The sequence below is a fragment of the Diabrotica undecimpunctata genome, chromosome 7 (assembly GCF_040954645.1).
Source record: "Diabrotica undecimpunctata isolate CICGRU chromosome 7, icDiaUnde3, whole genome shotgun sequence".
Taxonomy (NCBI): domain Eukaryota; kingdom Metazoa; phylum Arthropoda; class Insecta; order Coleoptera; family Chrysomelidae; genus Diabrotica; species Diabrotica undecimpunctata.
The window spans coordinates 7,991,470-8,016,391 of NC_092809.1; the positions used below are offsets into that span (position 1 = coordinate 7,991,470).

A 24,922-nucleotide genomic window follows, 5' to 3' on the forward strand; every position below is an offset into this window, starting at 1 on the left:
AATGATTTATTTTTGTCCTTATATACACATTCCTTGAAGATAATGAAATTGAAGTTTTACCATGGCCTGCACGATCGCCAGATTTAAACTCAATTGACCATGTATGGGACATATTGGGCAGACTCATTTTACAACAAATTATTGCGTTCAATACAAAACAGCAACTGTTTGAGGACCTTTCAATGGAGTGAAACAGAATACCGCAGAAGACATTGACCATCTGATCATGAGTTTGCCTTACAGATGTAGGACAGTAATCAACAACCGTGGAGGTCATACACTATACTAACTTAACCTAAAGACTACTTTGTTGGGAGTTGAGGGGCAACAAATTAGTTTTTTATTTTTTTTTTTGTTACCATTGTTTGACTTATGGAGTTCTCTTTTAATTTTCTTTAAAGCTGTTGCGATAATTCTAAGAAAAAATTATTTGAAATTCTTCTAGTATTTAGCTCCGCACTAGTGTTGCAGGTTTTCTGTAATAAATGTATCCAATTAAGAGGAGAGTATGTTGAATCATAAAATACTTTTACTTTTAATATGGTTTTGAAACTATTTTCTTGTGGCATTTCTATGGTATCTACTATATTTAACGGTAATTAACCACAATTTTAATTGAAAATAGGTATATTTGAACGTTTTGATTTCCACTTAGAATTCTTTTTAATTTTACTTTCAAATTTTGTTTGCTTCTAAAGTATAAGCAATTATATTGTAGACTAAAACTTTTTTAACACACCTTTTTTCTTCCCTATTTCTTATTTTTTGGCAAATTGTTTTATTCTTTTTTGCAAAATTTTTATCTGTATGTGTAGTAATTTATATGGTCGAGCTGTATATAATTTTCGATCTTAGTACGCAAAATTTTGCGCTGTATATTTAATTATATTATAACAGTATGTTTTATTTTATTTTATAGCTCCTTTGAAAACTTCAATGAACCTTAAACATTCTGTCACTCGCAGCTCATCATCATACGCCATCAGAAGTAGCTCTTATGAGATTGACCTTGAACTTGCTTAGAACTGAGATAAAATAGAACGAAATGACATAATAATCAGATTTTTTAGACAGTTTTTTTCCTTTTTTATTAATATTGTGAGAGAAAAAATATGATGAAGTGTTGCTATTTTGTCTACTTATAAAAGTTGCTACAAAATAAAAACTATAAAATTGCTCTGAATTTTTTAAGCAAAGCTTTTATACTGGCATTGTATTACTTTTCTCTCTATAGTAAAATGCAGAGGCGAGCGTCACGGAACTAGCGTCACGAGAAGTCGTCACGAAATCGCGGTCTTCACATGAATTCTCTAGTAGTCTTCACATCGATTCTCTACTAGTCTTCATCAATTCGGATCTAGTCATCATATATTTTTAGTTTAATCAGTTTTAAATTACAAACTGCATGAAAAATTACTAACAAAATACAGACATTAAATAAAAATTAAAAAATTAAAAGAATATCGATCAATAAGAGATGTAAAACAAAGAGATAAATAAAAGATCGATACTAGGATTCGATTTGCAACGATTGTAGAACGGTCAAAAATTTAAAAGTCGTAAATGTCATCCAATGTCGGATTTTTTCAATTATCATTTGGCTATTGCATTAAAGTGAGACAAAAGAGTTATTAGTAAACATTTGAAGTTGAATTTTCATATTTATATAGTCAAGAGATTGTTAGAAGGGTCTATTTCTATTTATGTAACGAGGGGAGAATCAGTTATACGAGTACCCAATGTGGAAAAGACCATAATTTGTTATTTTGATTTTTGAAATGTTTTATAATTTTTTACTTAATAAATTTCTTTCAAAATATATCAAATTTTATTTTTAAACATCTTATTATATTATAATAAGATTATATTTATATTAGAATTTTTTACTCTACGAAGATATCATATTTTAAACCAAAAAATACATTGTCTCATAATATAAATTCCGAGGATCGAGTATCACCATCCAAGTTAGATGGTCCTACAACCACTACTCCAGAGCAGGATGATACTAACTTAGAGAAACCCGGCAACTCTCCGTCTATTTTATTAGCCACTATGAAACGTATGAACATGAGGTTATGGACTTCCAAACAGGCGATTTCTCCGGCACTGATTCAGGAGATGAATACAGGCCTGGCCCTCGTTCAAGATCGTCTTCATCCAGTAGCTCCAGTAGCAATTTAGCAGTAGCTCCAACAGTAATTCCAGTGGCGATTCAAGTAGCAGTTGCAGTGATACTACTGCAGAAAACAATAATTGTACTAATGAGAGTGTTGTTCATGAGCATAACCAACCAGCGCAACCTATGACTAAATTGAGAGGCAGAAAGAATGTTGCGAAACCTTTGAAAAACTCAAACATATATCTCAGTAAAGACCAAAAAACTAAATCCAGGTAAAACAATGGGACCTACGAGTACATGTAGATGTAGTGTAAGTCAGTCGTTTGTTGTACTCTTTATAGGTACGCCAGCGACTGGAACGATGTATTTACACGTGTCTAAATCCGCTGGCGCAGGGTTAGAGGGGACGCGGACGAGGGCCAGTGCGACTAGTGCCAGTTACTGCCCTAAAGAGTTATTTAAAAAAAAAAGAGTTATTTTTTGTATTTTGATAAAGTGAAATAATTTGTATTTGATACCTACTGTCGATTATTACGTTGTACAAATATATGCACCAACTGCCGACAAAGATGAGACCGAGATAGAGAGGTTCTACATGCAATTGAACGAAATCATAAGATCCACAAAAAAAGATGATATATTGTTGGTGATGGGAGATTTCAACGCCAAGGTTGGAAAAGGAGAAGTGGACGGATGCGTGGGGGAATTTGGCTTGGGAGAAAGAAATGAAAGAGGGGACAGACTTGTCGAATTCTGCCAAAGCGAGGAGATGGTAATAATGAATACAAATTTTAAATTACCTAAAAGAAGACTTTATACTTGGAAATCACCTGCGGATTCAGAAGACAACATTGTTCGAAACCAGATAGATTACATTTTAATAAAATCTAGATATAAAAACGCTATAAAGTCTCTGAGAACATACCCCGGAGCTGACATAAATTCAGACCATAATCCATTAGTAGGCGTAATGCAGATAAAATTGAAGAAGATCCAAAAACAAACAAATATACCACGGTTTGATGTCTCAAAGATAAAAGAAGAACCTATACGTCAGAGCTTAAAACAAGAAATAAATGATAACTTAAAGAAAATCAAACAAGACGTGATAAAAACAACAGATGTTAATGACAAATGGAACATGGTACAGGAAACTTTAATAAAGGCAGGAGAAAAGCTACTGCAGACAAAAATAAGAAAAAAACAGAGATGGATGACTTCAGAAATCTTAGATCTAATGGAGGAAAGAAGGAAACATAAAGGCAGGAGTAAAGCAAAATACAAGGAACTACAGAGATTGATAGGAAAGAAAATAAAAGAGGCCAAATCCACCTGGCTTGCTAATCAATGCAGTGAAATAGAGGCATATGCTAAACAGTATGATAGCTTTAACATGCATAAGAAAATAAAGGAAATGACAAATACACTGAGAAAAAAGAAAGATGCCCTTCTGAAAGACGCAAATGGAAAAATCATTATAGAAATTAAAGAGAAATTAAAAAAATTGAAGACATACATAACAGATCTGTTTGAGGATAATCGGCAAGAACCGGAAGAAATCGACAGCGAAACGGGGCCAGAGATCATAATAGAGGAAATCGAACAAGCAATACGAAACGCAAAAAACGGAAAAACTGTAGGTCCAGACGAAATACCTGCGGAACTACTGAAATGTCTAGACGATGAAACTCTACCTGTACTTCTGGACCTATTTAATGAAGTATATAAAACTGGAAAAATCCCACAGGAATGGTTGGTGTCCACCTTTGTAGCAATACCAAAAACAGTATATGCCAAAGATTGTTCAGACTATAGGACAATATCACTAATAAGCCATATCCTCAAAATATTTCTAAAGGTGATTCATGGAAGATTATATAGAAAACTAGAAGATGATATGGATGATACTCAGTTTGGGTTCCGCAAGGGACTGGGAACGAGAGAGGCATTGTTTGCTTTTAATGTCCTCTCTCAAAGATGCTTAGATATGAACTTAGATATTTATTCCTGTTTCATCGACTTCGAGAAGGCATTCGACAGGGTCCGACATGAAAAACTAATAGAAATACTGAGAAACAAAGATATAGACAGACGAGACTTACGAATCATTATCAATCTGTATTGGAATCAAAAGGCCAATATAAAGATAGAAGAACAAAAGTCCGAAAATATAGATATAAAGAGAGGAGTAAGGCAGGGCTGTGTTCTGTCACCATTACTGTTTAACGTGTACAGTGAAGCCATATTCCAGGAAACGATAGCGGATCTGGGTGATGGAATCTCTGTAAACGGAAGAATAGTAAATAACATAAGATTCGCTGATGACACCGTTATAATGGCAGACACCCTGGAATCGCTACAAGAATTGGTAAATAGAATTAACGATTATTGCATTAGATACGGACTAAAAATAAATAAGAGAAAAACTAAATTTATGATTGTCTCAAAAACGCAACATGGAAATGAAAGATTAATGATAGAGCAAACCCAAATAGAAAAAGTAGAGACATATAAATATCTGGGAACCTGGGTTGATGACAAAAATGACCAAAGCAGAGAAATCAAAGTCCGAATTGAAACTGCAAGGCAAGCATTTGTGAAAATGAAGACAATGCTTACCAACAGAGACCTTCAGTTGCATCTCAGATTGAGGGCTCTAAGATGTTACATATTTTCTATCTTACTATACGGAATGGAAGCTTGGACATTGAAGAAACAACACATAAGGAAAATAGAAGCGTTCGAAATGTGGTGTTACAGAAAAATATTAAAAATTCAGTGGGTTCAAAGGATTACCAATGCTGAGGTACTACGACGTCTAAATAAGGAGTTAGAAATTATGAACAGCATAAAAAGAAGAAAACTAGAATATTTGGGTCACATAACCAGAGGAGAAAAATATGAGCTGCTGAGAATTATTATGCAAGGAAGGATCCAAGGAAGAAGAAGCATAGGAAGAAGACGCATCTCCTGGCTGAGGAACCTTAGAGAATGGTTTAACTGTAGTTCACTACAACTTTTCAGAGCAGCAGCCAACAAAGTGACCATAGCCGTTATGATATCCAACCTCCGATAGGAGATGGAACTTTAAGAAGAAGAAGTCGATTATTAATTAATTAGATCTAAATACGAATGACTGATTAAAAAGCCTAATAAATAGTTAAGTTCTATAGATAATTACAATGCGAATGTTGAACTAACCTGGTTAACGTGGAATGGGGATGATGGTTCTAGTTTAGGCAGTAAGATGTCTGCTAGTAAAAAGTCTGATTAATAAAAAAGCTATTACAATGATAATTTTTCGACTGTTCTAACAACCATTCAAATTTCGTCATTTTGTGTCATGTGGAACAATTTCACCCAATCATGTCAACATTAGACTGATAATTGCATTCAGTGCAATTTTCAATCTCTATGACAACACGATCGAGTTTGACAACTTCATCCAAATAAATTTCAAAATGTCACGTTTCGGCAATGAGAATGTTCAAAATATAAATGCGCTAATCAAAGAAAAAATTCCTAGAAATACAACCTACAGTCACAAATATATTTGGGGAATATTCATGGAATTTTGCTGCGGACGAGAATATGAGTTGAATGAACATAGAAGCTTTTAATAAATAAATGTTTCGTTATGTTGAGTTACCAAAGAACGAGCTTTCGATTGTCATGAAATTATCTCGTCTGTTATCAATGTCCTAGGGATATTACTACTGACAATTACGTCAACTGACGTTAAAGCACCGTATGTGTGATATATAATAATTAATAACCTGAAGAATGTGCAAGCATTTATGCCTATAGAAAAAAGTAGGAAGAAGACGTTTAGTAAATTAGAATGTTATTTAAACGGGAAATGTTTATGTTTATATGTTTAAATAACATAAATATTCCAACAATAATCACCAATAATTAATTTGTCAGTTAAACGTAGCAGGATAACACGTAAACTATCAAATAGGATTGGGGTACTTAAATGGAAGCTTTACTATGGTTTTACCCGTTAATGCATTTATTATTTGTTTCCTATTATATATTCCTTCTATTCCATTTTAATAATTTTCTCTTTATGTTTCAGGTAAGTTTCGCTAAACATCTCAAATAGAAACGTAAGTATAATTTACTTTTATTTGATTTGAGTGTTACCTTTGCCTGCTTTATATAATACCTTATTAATTAACACGAGATTATTTTGCCTAAAGGATCGAAGCGACTAGTAATACTATTATTGTACTAATTAATTTATGGCTTTAAGGGGGCGATATTTTGAAATTAAAGAGGAATTAGTTGGCGATCGAGAATTAGGTAATTACACGAGCTTTGCTGTAACTACTGCGTTTTTATTTTTAGATTTTATAACTTGAAATTACGGTGAAGAAATAACCATCGCCTCAAGAGGGCATTTGAGCAATTTCAGAGAATTGTTAAAGATTAAAATCGCATTAGGAGATGAGCCTCTTCAACAATACCTATTCACAGGATCTTCATAGCATGAGCAACATCATTTCACAAGTGTGTGAAAGGTGTCTTAAAACTCACCGTACCTAACCCTACCTAATTTTTAAAAATTTTCACCCAGACCCCCGATATCCCCAAAAAAGGTTCATGCCCTTCTCCACCGAAAATCAGTCCTTTATCCGCTCTTGCACCAGGTATTCGTTGGTCTAAATCTCCTACTCCTTACCGGAACCAGTGGCGCACCCAGGGGGGGTTTTGGGGGTTAAACCCACCCCCCCCCAGTACCCTATTCCGACACTGTTACTCACACATCTTAAGGAATCAAAATGGAGGTAACATCATAAAAAAAATTTCGGTGACCAACCAAACCCCCCCCCCCCCCAGATGCAAATTCTAGGTGCGCTACTGACTGGAACTTGATACTTAGAAATTCATCGCATTTTAGCATTAATTAGTGCCACCTAGCCACTAGAAACCGAAAGCAACAAGTGTGGGCTCAAGATTAATAATCAGAAAACAAAAATCATGATTGTGGACCACGCGAATATCCTCCAAACAACAGGCGCCCTAAATCAATTCGAGAAAGTAGATGAGTTCACGTATCTAGGATCTTCCTTAAGCAATGCAGCCTCCTCCCATACGGAAATTCGCAGAAGAATAGGGATGGCCAAGAACGCGATGAGTCGACTGTCAAAAATATGGAAAGACCGCTCTTTATCCAAAAAACTCAAAATGAGACTGGTACGGACACTCATTTTTTCAATCTTCAGTTACGGTGCCGAAACATGGACAATAAAATCAGAGGATAGGAAAAGGATTGACGCATTCGAAATGTGGTGCTGGAGACGAATGCTACGCGTCTCGTGGACGGGGCACAGATCCAATCAGTCGATTCTCGAAGAGCTAAACATTCAGACCAGACTCTCCTCTCAGTGTCTTGCAAATGTTTTAAAGTTTTTTGGCCACATTGCGAGAAGAGACAATGACAACTTAGAAAGACTAATTGTGTGCGGAAACGTAGAAGGACGTAGAGGTAGAGGACGCTCACCTATCCGATGGTCAGATCAAGTACAGAAAGCCACTGGAGAGACGTTTTCCGAGTCCATGAGAGCAGCCCAAAATCGCAAGAGATGGAGAGAATTGACAGCCCGCATTGTAGGAAATCACGATCCTCAGCAATGAGGAAACGACAAGAGAGAGAGTGCCACCTATATAGGCTTAATGTAATATATTTTGTTATTCTGGTGCTTCAGCACTTTATAGAATTTTCTTTCGAGTCTGTAATAATTATCCTAGGTACTCTTCTCTTTTTCCTTCTTGTATGTAGGCTTTAAAGCCTGTTTCTTCTTCAATACTCGTATCAGCCTCCTAAATTGTTTAAATTATCGCACCATCTTTTTCTTGGTCTGCCAATACTTCTTCGTCCATTTGGTGACTTATCTCGTACTATTTGTACTATCCTATCCTCTGCCATTCTACTAATGTGTTCGTTCTACTCCTATATCCGTTTTGTCACCCTTCCATTTATGTCGTCTATATTGCATGCTCTTCTTATATTTTCGTTTCTTTCCCTATCCAACATACGTTTCCCTGATATTCGTCGGAGTATTTTTATCTCTGTTGTTTCTAGTAGTCGTCTCGTTGTAGATGTGCAGGTCTTGTCTTCGCCGTGTATGTTAATATAGGTCTAATTTATAGATTCTTATTTTTTTGTCTTGTCTTAGATGTTTGTTCTTCCAGATTGTGTCATTAAGAGATCCCGCCGCTTTACTTGCTTTTAAGCTTTGTTGTACTTCTTCTTCAACATCTCTATTCCCAGATATCTAAACCTTGCTTCCTGCTTTATTATTTTCCCATCAATTTCGATTTTACATCGTAGTGGGTATTAAGATGTTGTCATATATTTGGTTTTTTCTGCTGATATTATCATATTATATTTCTTGGCTGTTGTATTGAACATATGTGTTACTCTTTGGAGCTCGTCTTGTGTCTCAGCGATTAATGCGGCGTCGTCTGCATAACGTAATATTTGGATTTCTTCGTTCCGCATTCTGTAAAATTGATCTTTACGTACTGCTTGTATTATTTCGTCCATTATAGTATTAAAGAGAAGTGGGCTTAACGAGTCACCCTGTCTGACTCCGCTTTGTACTGGTATACACTGTGTTAGTTTTCCATTAATCTTTGACTGTATTCGATTATGGAAGTAGATGTTTTCGATGGTTTCTATAATATTGATTGGTATGTTTCTTTTATACAGTAGGTGTAAGATGTCTTCGACTTGAATGCTTCGACTTGAATGCGATTGTCAGGTCTATAAAACATAGATATGCTGGTTTATTGTACTCGATGGCCTTTTCAGTGATTTGTCTTAGTACAAATACCGCATCTACGCAGAATCTTCAGGATCTGAATCCTTGCTGTTCATCTGATAAAGTTGTTAGTTTATTGATTTTGTTGGTTAGGACTTTTGTGGTAATCTTAAGTGCGGTGTTCAGTAGATTTATACCTCTATAATTGTTGGGGTTTTCTTTGTCTCCTTTCTTGAACATTAGTATCATTATGCTGTTTCTCCATGCGTCTGGCATCTTGCAGTGCAATATTAGTTTTTGTATAAGTTTTGTCATCTCTAGGGTTATACTTTCTCCTCCGTGTTTTAGAAGCTCGTTGGTTATTCCAACTGGTCCTGGTGACTTTCTATTTTTGAGTGAATTTGTGGCTATAATTCAGGTACGTTAATGTGTTGATTATTATTTGCCTTTCCTTTAAACAGTTCCTAAGTACTCAAAACTATTATAAGTTTTATCATTGTTTTAATTTTTTTATTCCTACTCTGCCAATATTAGAGGACTTGACATTATTCTAACCAAAAAGATAATCTTTCTTAGAGTGTATTCAACAATCATATGCTGTAAATATCAATCGTTTCGACTCTGTATTTTAATCCAACCAAATGAATCTTTTATTGACGACATTAATCTTTTTCTTTTTTGGTCTGGACTCTTACATCACTTGTTCTACTTTCGTTTTCGTAGCATCGATTCACGTCGTAATTTTAAATACAATTCCGTGGCACGTCTTCCCACCGACAAATTGCAGCACCCCTGGAGAAAACCCCTTTTTTTCGCTGCCATTTATTTTATCGTTGTGGGCTTTTAATGTGTCTGCCTCGCATGATTGTCATTTATTTACAGATGATATACCGGCCTGTACTAGCTTTGTTTTCAGATGAAAGGTCGGCTCGGCTAATGATACATTCCGTTGGGTCGCTCGAAATGCTAATTGGAAATTAACTGCTCGTACTCGTATTTATTGATGGTCTGAACATCGATTTTTAAATGATCCTGATGTAGTGGACAGAAAAACAAATATTGTTGCTCTAAACGGTATTAATTTTAATTTTACGTAAAATATTCATATTATCCAAACAGCATATTATCCAAACAATCATTATTTTTTATTATATATTATGTATTTATTATAGTTTGATATTAGTAGTTGTTGTTCTGGATAGTCAAAACTGGATGAAAGTGGAGCAAAATAGGACTTTTGAGGCTGAATGATGATGATATGAAGATGGAGAATTATTTAATGACATTTATTATACGGGAAAGATTCCGAAAGAATGGTTAATATCAATATTTATTTATTTATTTATTTCAATACCCAAAAAATCAAACGCAATGAAGTGTAAAGAGCACAGGACAATTAGCTTGATGAACCATATTCTAAAAGTGTTCTTACGAGTAATACACGAACGTATCTATAAAAAGCTAGATGATAGAATAACTGAAAACCAATTGGGATTCAGAAAAGGCTTTGGCACCAGAGAAGCATTATTTACTGTACAAACACTAATCGAACGATGTCGAGATGTCAATTGTGACGTATTCATATGTCTAGTCGACTCGAAGAATGGCAAAAATACTGCAGAACACAGAATTAGATGACGAAGACGTGAGAATCATTGCCAATCTATACCGATATCAGAAAGCCATAATACGAATAGACCAACAAAAATCGACAGAAATACCTATAAATTATGGAGTAAGACAAGCATGTGTGCTTTCCCCTTTACTTTTTAATATGTATTCAGAAGAATTGTTTAAAGAGGCATTAGAAGACGTAAATGAAGGCATATTTATTAACGGAGCACTTCTGAATCATTTTAGATACGAAAATGACACAATACTCCTTGCGGACAGCAGAGAAGGACTACAGATCTTGGTTGATCGCATTACCCAATACTGCGAAAGGTATGGAATGGCACTGAATACAAATAAAACAAAAATCATGGTGGTGAGCAAGAATAAGATTGAGGAAGACAGTGTTTATGCTAAAGGAAAACTTTTAGGCAGAGTGCACAGATATCAGTACTTAGGTGGCGAACTAAATGAAGAATGGGATAGAAGTACGGAAATAAAACGGCGTATTGAGATAGCTAGAAGTGCTTTTAATAAGATGAAAACAATATTATGCAATGGAAAACTCAACATCGAAATTAGAAATAGAGTATTGAGATGCTACCTGTTCTCTGTCCTGTTGTATGGAGTTGAGGCCTGGACAATTACAGAGGCGACAGAGAAAAAACTCATTAACTTTTGAAATGGTATTATCGAAGAATGTGGAAAATATCTTGGACACAACACATAATAAATGCAGAAACGCTACGAAGAATGAAAAAAAGATAAAGAAATACTCAACGCTATAAAGAAAAGAAAAATGAGCTACTTTGGTCACATACTAAGAAACGAGAAATACGAATTGATGCGGCTGGTCATACAAGGGAAGGTGGAAGGCAAAGACCGGGGAGAAGACGCACGTTCTGGCTGAAGAATCTGAGACAATGGAGTGGGAAAACGTCAATAGGACTTTTCAGAACGGCTGCCGATATAGTCAAATGGGCCATGATGATCGCCAATGTCCTTAGGGATGGGGCACGTTAAGAAGAAGAAGATGAAGATAATGATGAAGTTGTTGGTAAGATAATTTTCATGTTAAGACACGTATAGTCCAACCGGGACTAGACATCGTGAACACGTACAAAGTAGCTGTTTTAGCATTGCAGGAAATGCGATGGACGGGAACTGGCACTCTTGACAAGAAAGCCCATTCTATATATTATAGCTGCAATTTATGTCAACACAAATTTGGTGTAAACCAAATAACAAAAGGCCTTATTAATGACTTTAAAGCTTACAGTCAAAGAACGTGCTATTTAAGCTTAAAAGTAAAACTCTCCTAATACAGTTTGGCACATGCCCCTACTAATAACAAACCCGAAAAAATAAAAGAAATATTGACACAGAAATCCCTCCAAAGTGATTGGAATATTGGAATTCTTTCCAATATTCCAACCTTTGCACCATACACAAAAAAGGAGATATCTTTTAATGCTCTACCCACAGAGGAATTACGCTTCTAAATGCAGCGTATAAAATTTTTTCCATAGTACTATGTCACCATATGCAGAACGGATAGTAGAAAAATACCAGGTTGGTTTCAGAGGTGGTAAATCGACAATGCATCAGATTGTAACCCTGAAACAAATTTTATAAAAACACTGGAATATGGCATTAATACTCATCACATATTTATAGACTACAAAGCAGCCTACTCTGTAAATAGAAGAGAAATGTTCAAAGCAATGAAAGAGCTAGGAATATCAAATCAGTTGGTAAATTTAACAACACTAACTCTTGAGAAAGGTAAATGTAGAGTACGAATCCAGGGGGAACTGTCTGAACCTTTTAACAAATAATGGGCTGCGCAAGCGAGACTGTCTCTTGTGTATACTGTTCAATCTGGCTCTGGAAAAAGTATATGTCTTCTATATTGCATGCTCTTCTTATGTTATTAGCCGTGTATGTATATTAATATAGGTCTAATTGCTGCTTTTGGCAGACTGGCAGACTGGCTTTTGGCATTCACCACAGCACTTTCTTTCCTTTCTTCGTTTGCGAATAGGTAACTTGTGACAAATGTAGCAAGATCCAACAACAAGTTTCCTGTCAGTGTTGTCTCGTGGTTGATTATCAGCGATTGATTAAACTCATCATCATCAATGGCGCTACACCTCTTCGTGAGTCTTTGCCGCGTTTACTATTGCCTTCCATGTTTGTCGGTCATGTGCCAGTAATTCCCATTGTCGCACTCCCATTTTCTCTAGATCTTCTTTGACTGCATCTTTCCACCTTTTTCTAGGCCGCCCTACAGACCTTCTTCCCTCTGCCCTTTCCCAGAACACATTGTTTATAAGGCGATGGTCGTTACTGCGTATCACATGCCTATCTGAGTCTATTGGCCTTTATATATCTGACTAGATTTTCTTCTCCGAATAGAGACTCTAAAGTTCATTCGTTTACCAAATTCCCATCAGTAAACATGAGCACGTGTTGATATTCGCCGTCTCATTCGTCAAGAGGCTATTAAATATAATTTATTACCTTAAGCGAGACAGATTCTCATTTTACAGATCCCAAGTTGCCAGCATTTTAAATTCAAATTGTATCGTGTTGATTTTTAAGTTAATATATTGTGTTATATTTATGTTATAGTTATTGTTAAGTTATTTACTGGTCGTGTTATTTTTTAGAGTTTAGTTTAATTGTGATATAATGATTAAATTTCAAGAAATTCTTACACTAACAGTTTCAAAAGTAAATATTTTTATAAATCATATGATATATAGGTCGTACATCAGTACGACCCTGGTTGGCTTACACGTGGTTCTATTGACGATTGGGAATTTGTAAAATGAATACGGTTTAGCTCGTTATTGTATCTGCCCCTCCATTCGTTTGTCACGCTGTCTCTGCAAAGGCCATATATCGTTCGATTGATTGATTAAACTGCAATCGACTTATTTTAATTAGTTTCAATCACTAGTTTTGTCTAATGGTGTTGGATGATCCGCTGATTCGAAGTTCGCTCTTCAGTCAATGGCATAGCAAATTCTTCAGCAAACTGGCACAAAAAGTCTCTTTTGTTTCATTCTCAGCAAGAGAAGAGATTCTAGAAAAATTCTCCGTTGCATGGTGTATCTCGGACACAGTTTATCCATTGTATTAACACCAGCTTTGTATTTATTATAAAACGAAATTATTTCTGGTTTATTATGTACTGTATCACCCGTCTTATCATCGTTTATCGTGCTAAGCTAAATCACATCTCTGTTTTTCTTCGGTACATAAGTAACATTTTCCTTGTTTTGTATAAAACTTAATGAAGTCGCTGGTTAAATGATAATAGATAAATAATTATAACGAAAAAATGAAATAATTTGTTTGTAAATCAATTAGCGAAAAATAGCAAATATAACGGTCAATAAATTAGGAAATTAACTGGTCTTACTCATTATTGATGTTTGTACAAAGAATATAGACTTACATTTTGAAATATTGGAATCGTAGCCAAGGAAATCTCGTTGGTACCGCGTCGGGGCGCCGGCCGACGCTCGATGGCGAAAACCTATCACACGAGGTCCGTTTAGTTCGATGTCTTGAGATGAAGTGTCTTGAGTTTGAGTTGAGACTTAAGACGGTCAGAAAAGAACCTCCTAACCGTTGCGTGTGGTCTGTATACCAAGAGGGTACACCAATAAATCACTCTATTGTGTTGCGATAATTGTTCTGGTAATACGAACCGTACGCTTGTTTCTATATTGGCGACACAAAAGAAGTCAAATTCTTCGTACTTAAAACGCAATAGATGAGACAACCAGTTTTTACAGGAAGCAATATATTTTACCAAAGTCGTTAGAATAGTATTGAATTAGATAACATTACAGTACCGTAACAGAAAAATATTAAATGTAAAAATAAGAAAGAAATAGTACATACTTTCCCAAACATTCCTAAAAGCCAAAAAGAGTTGATAAGATCTCTCGTGTTTTCGAAGCTTGTATTTCTTGAAGAATGTATAGTTTTTTTTTAAGTACCAACGATAGTATTTGTACCAACGATATTATAGTACGGTAGAATTTGACAAAATCCTGGAAGCACTACAAGCATGCCGCATTGACTAGCGATACCGATATACAAAGTTAATTTACAATACATACAAGAACGCAACTATGTCGGTGAAACTACATAAAAACACGGATCATATCCCAATCGGCAGAGGAGTCCGACAGGGTGATACCTTATCGCCTAAACTTCTTACCACGATACTAGAATATGCTTGTAAAAAACTTAACTGGGAACAGAAAGGCCTGAACATTGACGGTAGAAGATTAACAAATTTGAAATTCACAGACGACATAGTTTTGTTCTCGGACAACCTCAAGGAGATATGTACAATGCTACATGAACTTCAGTTAGTGTGTTCGAATGTGGGTCTTAAAATAAACATCCCCAAAACAAATTCATGACAAACCTAGTACCTAGTGGAAATATCAATATTGGAGACAACTAAGTAGAACTGGTGGAAAAACGCATATACCTTGGACACGAAATAAAGATCACAAGAGACAACCAAACATGCGAACTACTATGAAGAATAAACCTAGCATGGGCAGACTATGGAAAACTCAAAGACATCTTTAAAAGCGGTATACCAATGTCTTGAAAACGTAAAACATTTGACCAATGTGTGTTGCCTGTGATGACCAATGGTGCCGAAACTTTGACAAACTGACAGCTACAACTTCTAAAACGCTGCAAATAGCTCAGAGGAAAATGGAAAGGTCAATGCTGCGTATATCGCTTCGTGACCGAGTTTTCGATGTAATTTCCCGAATTGCCATACTGAAATGGAACTGGGCCGAAAACGTTGCTCGAATCAGTGATGAAAGGTGGACGAAGAGATAGCTTGAGTTTAGGCCGAGGTTAGACAAAAGAAGTAGAGGAAGACCCCCTACTCGTTGGGCTTACGATCTCAAGAAAATATCAAGCAATTGGATGAAAAGTGCTCAAGATAGAGCACAATGGACAAAAATGAGGGAGGCCTATGTCCAGCAGTGGACGCAAAGGGCTGGGTGATGATGATGACCAACGCTAGAGAGTTTCTACGAAAGAAAGATTTGATTCTATTTTATTTTATTTTATTTTTATTTTATTTTATTTTTATTTTATTTTTATTTTATTTTATTAAGAAATACGCATGGGACTGCGTTTAATACTCCTCGTAGTGTGTGATCAAGCGATCTGTCATTACATTACTTTTCAATGCCTTTCTTTTGTTTTTTTTTTTCACATCTCGGCGGGATCCATTGCATCGATCAATGCATTCCATCCGCAACCCGTGATAAAAAAGCTATGCTTCCAACAATAAAAGTTGTTCCATTGAAAATCGTTTTACTTCAGATCAGTTTCATTATTTAGGTTTTGAAAAGCTCAAATTCGAAAGTTCAATTGAAAGTTTTACTAACAAGGTCATTATTAACTTTCGCGGAACTTCTAATATCTTATACTTTGTAACTTCAAACTTTCAAACAGATGTTAACTGCATCTTACCAACAAATATGCTAAACATTGTTTATATTCAATCGAATTTGTATACCGAATTAATTCCTGATCAAAGATCACGAAGTTTATGTAACAAAACTATTAAGTATTAACAAAGTCACCTTGTTGGATATGTAGGTAAGAACAGGCGCCTGTTGAAGTCTACGAATTTTCTAGGGCGTGGACGGATTGGCCGCGACAAGGTCGATTTAATCCGAACAATAGATCTGGACCTTGACGGTTCTTGACGTTGAATTATGGGAAACATTTAAAGTAATTCTTTTCATGGGACAGTTAAAAGTGGATTTTATTTTTTTTTTTCAATGTCAACACGTTGTTTGATTACAAATAAGAAGAAAATAGTTATAAGCAAAAATGTTTTTAAGACATTTTTATTTTCAAAATCTGTATATAAATACACATCAGAGATGCTTGGATGTGAACCAAGATATGTACGTCTGTTTCATAGATTACAACAAGGCTTTCGATAAAGTCCGCACAACGAGCTAATGGACGTCCTCAAAGCAAAACAATAACAATACAATGACTTTCGAATTGTAACAAATCTATATTATAAACAGCAGGCACACATAGGCGACAGTGGTGTGGATTGTCACCTTCTTCTTCTTCTTTAGATGCAAATCCACTAATGGATGTTAGCGATCACATTTTCCATTAATTCTCTATTTCTTGCAATATGTATCAGAGATTGTATGTCGTTAATCCCTGTCCATTGCCTTATGTTTCGGAGCCAGGACATTTTCTTGCGTCCCATTCCTCTCTTGCCTTCAATTTTACCCTCGATTATAAGTTGGAGGAACTGGTATTTTTCATTTCGCATGATGTGACCTAGATACGCCGTTTTCCTATTGTCACCACTACTATTTAATGCATACTCTGAAGAAATTATGAAAAGAGCTCTTGAGGGAAAAACAGCAGAAATAAAGATCAATGGAACACCAATTAACAACATTAGAAATGCGGACGATACTATCATAATAGCAGACAACCTCTAAGACCTCCAAAAGCTAATGAACAAGATAGTTGAGTATGAAGAGGAATATGCATTATCAAGAAACATCAAGAAAACTAAATTTATGAGGATATCAAAAACCCAAAATAATGATGAAAGCCTGACAATTAACGGTAAAACTTTAGAACAAGTTGAAAACTACATTTATCTTAGCACAATAATTAATCACACAAACGATTACTCCAAAGAAATCAAAGTTCGAATAGAGAAAGTACGAACAAACTCCAATAAAATGAGAAAGGTACTTTGTGCAAGAGAACTGAAATTAAACTTGAGAGTTAGGCTGGCAATGTGTTATGTTTTCTCGACTCTGCTTTACGGGATAGAAGCATGGACACTTAACGCGTCGACTACTAAAAAGTTTCAAGCATTTGAACTGTGGGTGTGTAGAAGAATCCTGAAGATATCATGGACCGAGCATCTAACAAACAACGAAGTCAGGAGAAGAGTCAACAAAAGAATGGAAATATTGGAAACCATCAAGACTCGAAAGCTGCAATACGTGGGGCATGTTATGCGTAATAAAAGATACAACATACTTCAATTAATTATACAAGGGAAAATCCAGAGCAAGAGAAGTGTAGGAAGGAGAAGAATCTCATGGTTGCGTAACTTGAGGGAATGGTACGGATGCACATCAATCGAATGATTCAGATCGGCAGCACCTAAGATCAGAATAGCTATGATGATTGCCAGCCAAGCATTATTCTTCTTTTAATTTGGACATTGTTGTCTTTGGTCAGTAGCGAGCCCAGGTAGACGAAGGTGTCCACACCTTCCAGTTCCAGATCATCAATTAATAGTCTAGCTATCTGCTTGCCCGATCTAGTACAATACATATACTTGGTTTTCTGTGCGTTTATTTTTAATCCCATTACAGTACAAACGTACTTAGTGATCGAAATGCTTCGATCAGAGATTATGTGGACCTAGCAATAATGTCTATGTCATCTGCATATCCGACCACTTGTACATATTTATTAATAATACAATAGAATAGAAATATCTTTATTCACAAGAATCGGTTGACAAACAAATACACGATTTAAATGACTCCAATTAAAGTGAATAGTGTCAATACAAGAAATACAAAAGTTATAAAAATATACAATGAAAGTACTTATAAACAGGATAAAAAATAATACGGGAGATACAAAAGTAATAAAAATATACAATTAAAATACTTACATATAAACAAGATAAAAAAATTTAAATGACATGTATTGAATAAAACAACAAAAAACAAGTTTTGTTTCCTCCAACCTTTATCTATCTCACTAAATATTCATTGACCGAATATGGGTCAAGATCTATTATAAGATCGCTTACCTATTGCTTAAAGCTGTTAAAATTGTTTTCCATTTTAATCACATCCGGCAATTTATTATAAAATTTTAAACATCGGAAATTTCTCTGTGATAGAAAGTCTATGAGCGGGCATATTGTAGTTGATACTGTGGCTTCGTGTATTTAAGTTATGCTTTATGCCTTTACCTTCAAATATGTCTATTTTTGTAGATAAATACCAGGCACTCATAAATATATGTTCCAGGTACAGTCATTACACCGAATTCTTTGAATGTTCCTTTGAAGGAATCTCTAAATTTCAAACCAAGCAGTATCCTAACCATTTTTTGCTGAATAATAAAAACTTGTTCAGATTTGGTTCTTCCTCCCCAGAAAATTATTCCAAATCCTATATGTGAGTGGAAGTTTGCAAAATAGAGAACTCGTTTTGAGATGACATCTAAATATGAAGATATTACTCTAAAAGAGTAACAAACTGATGTTAGTTTAGCACATAATTTACCAACCTGCATTTCAATGTCTAAATTCTATATGTATATCTATATGTATACCCAGAAATTTGGTGTTATCTACTACAAATACTTCCTCCTCTTGTATCTGAATACTGCTTGGTATAATAATGCTGTTCATTTTAGTTTTGAAAATCATATAATTTGTTTTTTCCTTATTTACTTTAAGTCTGTTCATATTGAACCACATCTGAGCCTCCTCCAAAGTATCATTGGCAATATCTAGAAGGTTATTCAAAGACGATCCTAAGATTAATATATTTGTGTCATCAGCAAAGTTTACTATAAAAACAAATAACAAAGGGCCTATAATACTGCCCTGTGGGATGTCTACAGTAAGACTCCTTCATGATCATCATCATCACGAAGCGCTGCAACCCTAGGTGGGTCTTGGCTGACTGTACAACTTTTTTCCAATTTGTTCGGTCTTCCATCAACCTAGGGTCAAATGGAATGTTCATTTTCCGGAGATCTGCTTGGATGTTATCTCTCCATCGCATTCTGGGACGTCCGAGTGGTCTTTTGCCTGTGGGAATCTCTTCACATACCAGTTTTACAAGTCTATCGTTATGCAGTCTGTGCACGTGGCCTGCCCATCTTAGTCGCTGTGATTTAATTTCTTGGACAATATCTGCGTCATTGTAGAGTGCTTTTAATTCGATATTGGTTCTGATCCTATACTGGTTTGTGGTGATGTCATGGTGAGGTCCGAAAATTTTTCTAAGTATTTTTCGTTCAAAGCGTTTACTTGACTCCTTGATGTTCTACAATTACTTTTTGCTTACGTCGTGTTAAGTAAGATTTTATCCACTGATAAGCTAGTCCCCTAAAACCATATCTTTCCTATTTTTCCAGTAAAATTGAGTGGTCCAAACTATCGAAAGCCTTTGACAGATCTAAAAATATTTCCAGAGAAAGATGTTTATTTTCATAACCAGCCACAATCTTGTCCATAAATAACATTGGCAACAATGGCAACATTGAACCTGTGCAGAATATTTTATATTGTGCGCAAACGCGCTTTTCTTCTTTTTCCAAATGAATTAATTTTGGTTATTTTATAATATTTTATGTTTTTGTATAATTTAACAGGGAAAAAATAATTGGTATTTACAATTGGTTTATGCAATTTATATAACTAAGGTTATTTCGTATTTTGATAACATTTTCCTCTTTCTACTTTTCGATATCCTACTTTTTATAAAAATTTTTTTTTCATTTATATACTTTTCGTACATAAAAAACACGAAAAATTTTGCTTTTTTTCATTTTTCAGGTTAAGTCCAAAAAAATGCGCATTTTTAGCCACTCTTACTAATGTAAACAAATACCGACATGGCTATAAAGTTAAAGGTTTAATATGAACATTTTTGATGAATTCAGTTTATCTTTCTAACTAGCGTAGTAGAGAAAGAATAGAATCTTCTATATAGGCATATTATGTTTATTTTTAGAAGGCATGTATTTACGCATACCATTTTTAAACCTGAATGCAGGTGCAGTGTGGCCTGCACCGATCTTCACGGCCACCATAACGTGTGCGTCTCCAGCCGGCTAGGCGGCAGCGGCAACCGAATACTCAAATGCTCAACCAAACCAACAGAGCAGCCCAACAGTCCAACGTCCAACAGTCAACAGCGGACAGAAAAACATAGCAGAGCAGAGCAGGGAGACTCAAGCAGCGACATCGTCCTCGCGCCGGGTGCGAGTCGGCAGAACAGACAGAATTCGACGACGACAGTCATTCGAGTATCTCGCAGGAGATAGCAGCAGGGAAGTGATTAGACAAGAAACGCGATCTTGAGACGAGTTTCAGTCGCATGAGGAGATTTTTCAAAATGTCAGTTCAGTTTTGGTAGTGTATTCTTAATTGTGCGGGTATGTGACTTGTGGAATAAAAACAGTGAAATATAAGGTTTAAAAGGACAAGTTTTACTTGTGGACTTTAAATTTATTTATATGCAATCATTTTTTGTTAGGAAACCAAGTCCAGCAGTTCGTAAGTACTAATGTAGTCAATATCTATTGTAAGCTTTTAACCCTTATAATAATATTAGCTTCTTTTATTTTTAAAAATGTATTCTCCTGAATCAGCAATTAAAAGAATATTTTCAATGTCCATTAAAAGGTTTTAAAGAAATAAAAAGTTACAATTACCTACAGATTCAGATTTTTTTCAATTAAATTATCAAATGTTAATTAAATTTAAAAAATTGAAACATGTTATTTTGAAAACAGAAACTTTAGATCGAATGAATTTTATGATTTCAAAGTTTATTCCAAAAAAAAATGGACCAGAACTTCAAAGTTGTAGAGTAGAACAGTATTATGACTTATGACTCACTCTTTTTTGTTAAAATGTTCTTACTTCCTTATGCACACCAAAGGTTAAGGTTATATTCTACTTGCTTTTATTTTTCTGCTGCTAATCGGTTAGAAAACTACCGGTAAATGTTCTCTGTTTATTCCAATAATTCAGACGTATTCATATTGATTTCCACGAAAAGTTCTATACTTTTTCTATTACGCTGAAAAACAAAATTTGTTTTGTTAACTAGGGAAATGAAGATTCTTTAATTATTAGAGGTAAGCATAGTCTACCACTAACTGGCACTCTACTATGGTGCTAGGGTATAAGGTGCCGGCCTGCAAAACTAGCATAGGTGCCCTTCGTTTTTATTTAATTTCATTAAATTTATTTAATCTTTTGGCAATCTATTTGTGTTAATTTAACGCAACACTAGATAATATTCTTTTAACTGCACAGTAAGCTGACAAACTATTCTGTATTACTAAACGCATAGAATACTGAATAGACAAAGCTCCTGATAAACTAAATTTTATGTAAAATGTTTATTTTACTACAAATCATTATAAAATACAAATATCAAATATTGAATTTAATTCACATAATACTTTGGTAAGTTTTGACATAAAGTTTATTTACGAATGTGCCGTTAGACAAGACTTTAAATATAGTCAAGACAAAATTAGAGAGTGATGATACATTGGCAACTAGAACAAGACTAAACATATCAGCTATAATGGAGTTATTAACATTATGTACTGATAATACATTTTTTCAACTAAATAATGCATTCTATAAACAAAATTTTAGTCTAGCAATGGGCTCTAGTTTATCTCCATTATTAGCCGATATATTTATGGAAGATTTTGAAACAAATATTATTTCCAAACAAAATTTAAAACCCACAGTATGGTGGAGATATGTATATGATGTATTCTCAATATGGCCTCATGGATCAGAGTTGTTGGCCACATTCCTGAATGATATAAACGATAAAGAAGAGACAATAACGTTTACCATGGAAAAGGATTATAATAACACACTAACTTTCCTGGATGTTTTAATCTCTAAGAACGATACTGGATATGAGACGCAGGTGTATAGAAAATCAACACACACCAACAGATACTTAAATTTCAAATCAAATCGCAATATTAATATTAAAAAGGAAATCATTAAAAATATTCCATAGATGCATTATACGATAGAGCCAAAATTACTTGTTCTAACGAAAATTCGTTCTTGGAAAAAAAGCATTTGTTATCATCTGTTTTATTAAAAAATGATTATCCTTTATCGTTTATAAATAAGGAATTTTCAATAATTGACCGAATAGAACAGAACAACTTAAAACGAGATCCTACAGCATACACAAGGAATAATACGAGGAAAATAACATACGCTTTTGATGATTTCATCCATGATCAAATTGAAGAGCAAGGAGCTCAATTAATCTCCTTGTCTTATTCCGCTGCATATTTCCATAGGTTCTGTAAGTTGTCCATCTATTCAGACTTCCATTTTGTTAATATTGTTCTGAAGCTATTTTCTTGTGGCATTTTAAATTAATTAATATTTAAATGGGAATAAGCCACAATTAACAATACCATACATAAAAGGATTATCGGAAAAACTTAAAAGGATAGGAAATAAATTCAACATTTCAACAACATTCAAAACAACAAACACGTTGAGATCTATTTTGTTCAAAACCAAACCTAACAATGAACAAGAGAGGACAAGGAATTGCATTTATAAAATACCTTGTGAATGCGATCAGTTTTATTTAGGTGAAACATCAAGGCCATTAAATGTTAGAATAAGTGAACATCAATCCTATATTAAAAATAAAGAATTTGATAGATCTCAAATATGTTAACACGCATGGGATAATGAACATAGGGTTCAATGGAATGATTCAAATATAGTCCTAAAAGAAACGGATGGTAAAAAGAGAAAAATCAAAGAAGCGGCTCTAATTATGCTAAATGAGACCAATTGTGTCGCAAATTCCTCGGCAGAATGTAGTAGGATCTGGTAACCCATATTAAAAGAAGAAGTTATTAAAAGGAAAATACCAGTATTAGTAAGTCGGTAACATATAGAGGATACATCATTTATGTTTTTTAAATAACAAACATATAAAATCAGAATTTGTAATCAGATTTCATGTAGAATGAACTATCTTATAAGTAAAGTCGTCCCAGGAGCGCAACAATATTGGCAATATCATTTTAAAGTCGTCTACTTTAAAATGTATAATGTATGTCTAAATTGTCAATATAAATGAGTCAGATAAAATTAAATTATTAGAAGAATTTTTCACCAAGTAAGAAAAAACAAAATTAGAAATAGCCCAAAGTATCACTTGTTTGCTAGAATGACCTTCCGTTTTCTCTTCGTCTATGATTACTGATCAGTAATCATTATTCATCACAAGGAAGCCTAAGGACGTAACGCCAAATTGCACTGCAATATTCACGTTAAAAAACTGCCCATTCTTAATAAATTATTACTCGATCAACAAATACTATGACCAGTATGACTTTTTTGTTGTTTGCTTATGTTGTTCCAGAGCTAGTTGTTCATTGGTATCTGCGTAGTAAAAGCTATTAAGAGCTGGACATGAAAACTGGATGCAACAATCGAGAAGATAGCAGCAAGTTACTCCATATAAGATTTTTTCTGCAAATTACATAGGAGATAACAATGGATACCAGTGCTGACATATCCGTATAGGTCTAAGACTGTGGGTTTAAGTTCGCTTCTACTCCTCGTAAGACTGGATGGGCGAGTTCTCTCTCCGACACGGCACGACCTAATGGCCAATAGCAAACGTCCTATATATCGGCTAGGGCAAAGATCCTATCAGGGAACGCATCGTATACAGGAAAGTGTTGCCCAAGCGATGCCCCATGGAGCAAACTTTGGAAGATTATAGTCTTAACGAGGCCTGACAACATTTCGTCCCAACTCGTGAGAGTAAAATGAATACGAAACAAAGAGGTGTACTCAAAGATGGCTTTTTTGTGAATACATACATAAAAATGTATAGGAACGAGCAGGATGGCGATGACTGTCGCGGATTTTGAATGTGTCTCTCAGTGACCACTAACAGGGTTCTACAGTCAAACCTTTAGCACAAAAACCAAAGGTAGGATCCACAGAAGTTACTATTGTTATGGGAGGATTCGATGTGACCTTGATATTATATTTTTATTAGGGAAATAATAAATAACGATGAATAAACTTTCGATTGCCCTTCTAATTACCGAAAACTGAACTTGACCTATATTGTATATTATTGATCTATCTTGTTGCGAACAGGTGTATTATTTTTCTACAATTATTATTGAAAATATCAAAGTTCACAAAATAATGTTATAATCAAACTTTATAAAGCAATCTAACAGATAAACAAAATAAATTTGAAATGTAGATCCGAACAAACGCGAACAAAACAAGACAACCCGAAGCTTTTAATATTGCCGACAGGAGATGAGCCACAATCGAATTTCTTCGTAGAAAAACTCATCAAATAACGGAAGTAGCCATTTCCGCAATATTTAAAATGTCCCCGTTGGGGATTATTGAATTATCAAGTTCGTAGTGTTGGAACTTGTTTCCGGGAATCCGGAAGTCACTGACCGCCTTGAGTTGCTAAGAAAACTTCTAAACTTTCGCTTTTACATTTAAAGTTCCCTGGACAGTCAGCTACAATCAGAACTAAGGCAA

At 34.8% G+C, this 24,922-nt stretch overlaps 1 protein-coding gene across 5 annotated transcripts in view; it reads left to right on the forward strand.

Annotated features, from left to right (window-relative positions):
• LOC140444943 (rho guanine nucleotide exchange factor 10) overlaps positions 1-24,922 on the forward strand; it is an 807,510-nt gene that overhangs the window by 605,657 nt on the left and 176,931 nt on the right. The window contains exon 1 of one of the 5 annotated variants that reach the window (XM_072536656.1): positions 20,504-20,878. The exons of the other annotated variants lie outside the window; for them this stretch is intronic. Coding sequence (XP_072392757.1) covers positions 20,839-20,878 — 40 coding nt within the window. The 5' untranslated portion in view covers positions 20,504-20,838. Of the gene's footprint in view, positions 1-20,503; positions 20,879-24,922 lie in introns of those variants that run through there. 5 annotated transcript variants of the gene reach the window in all.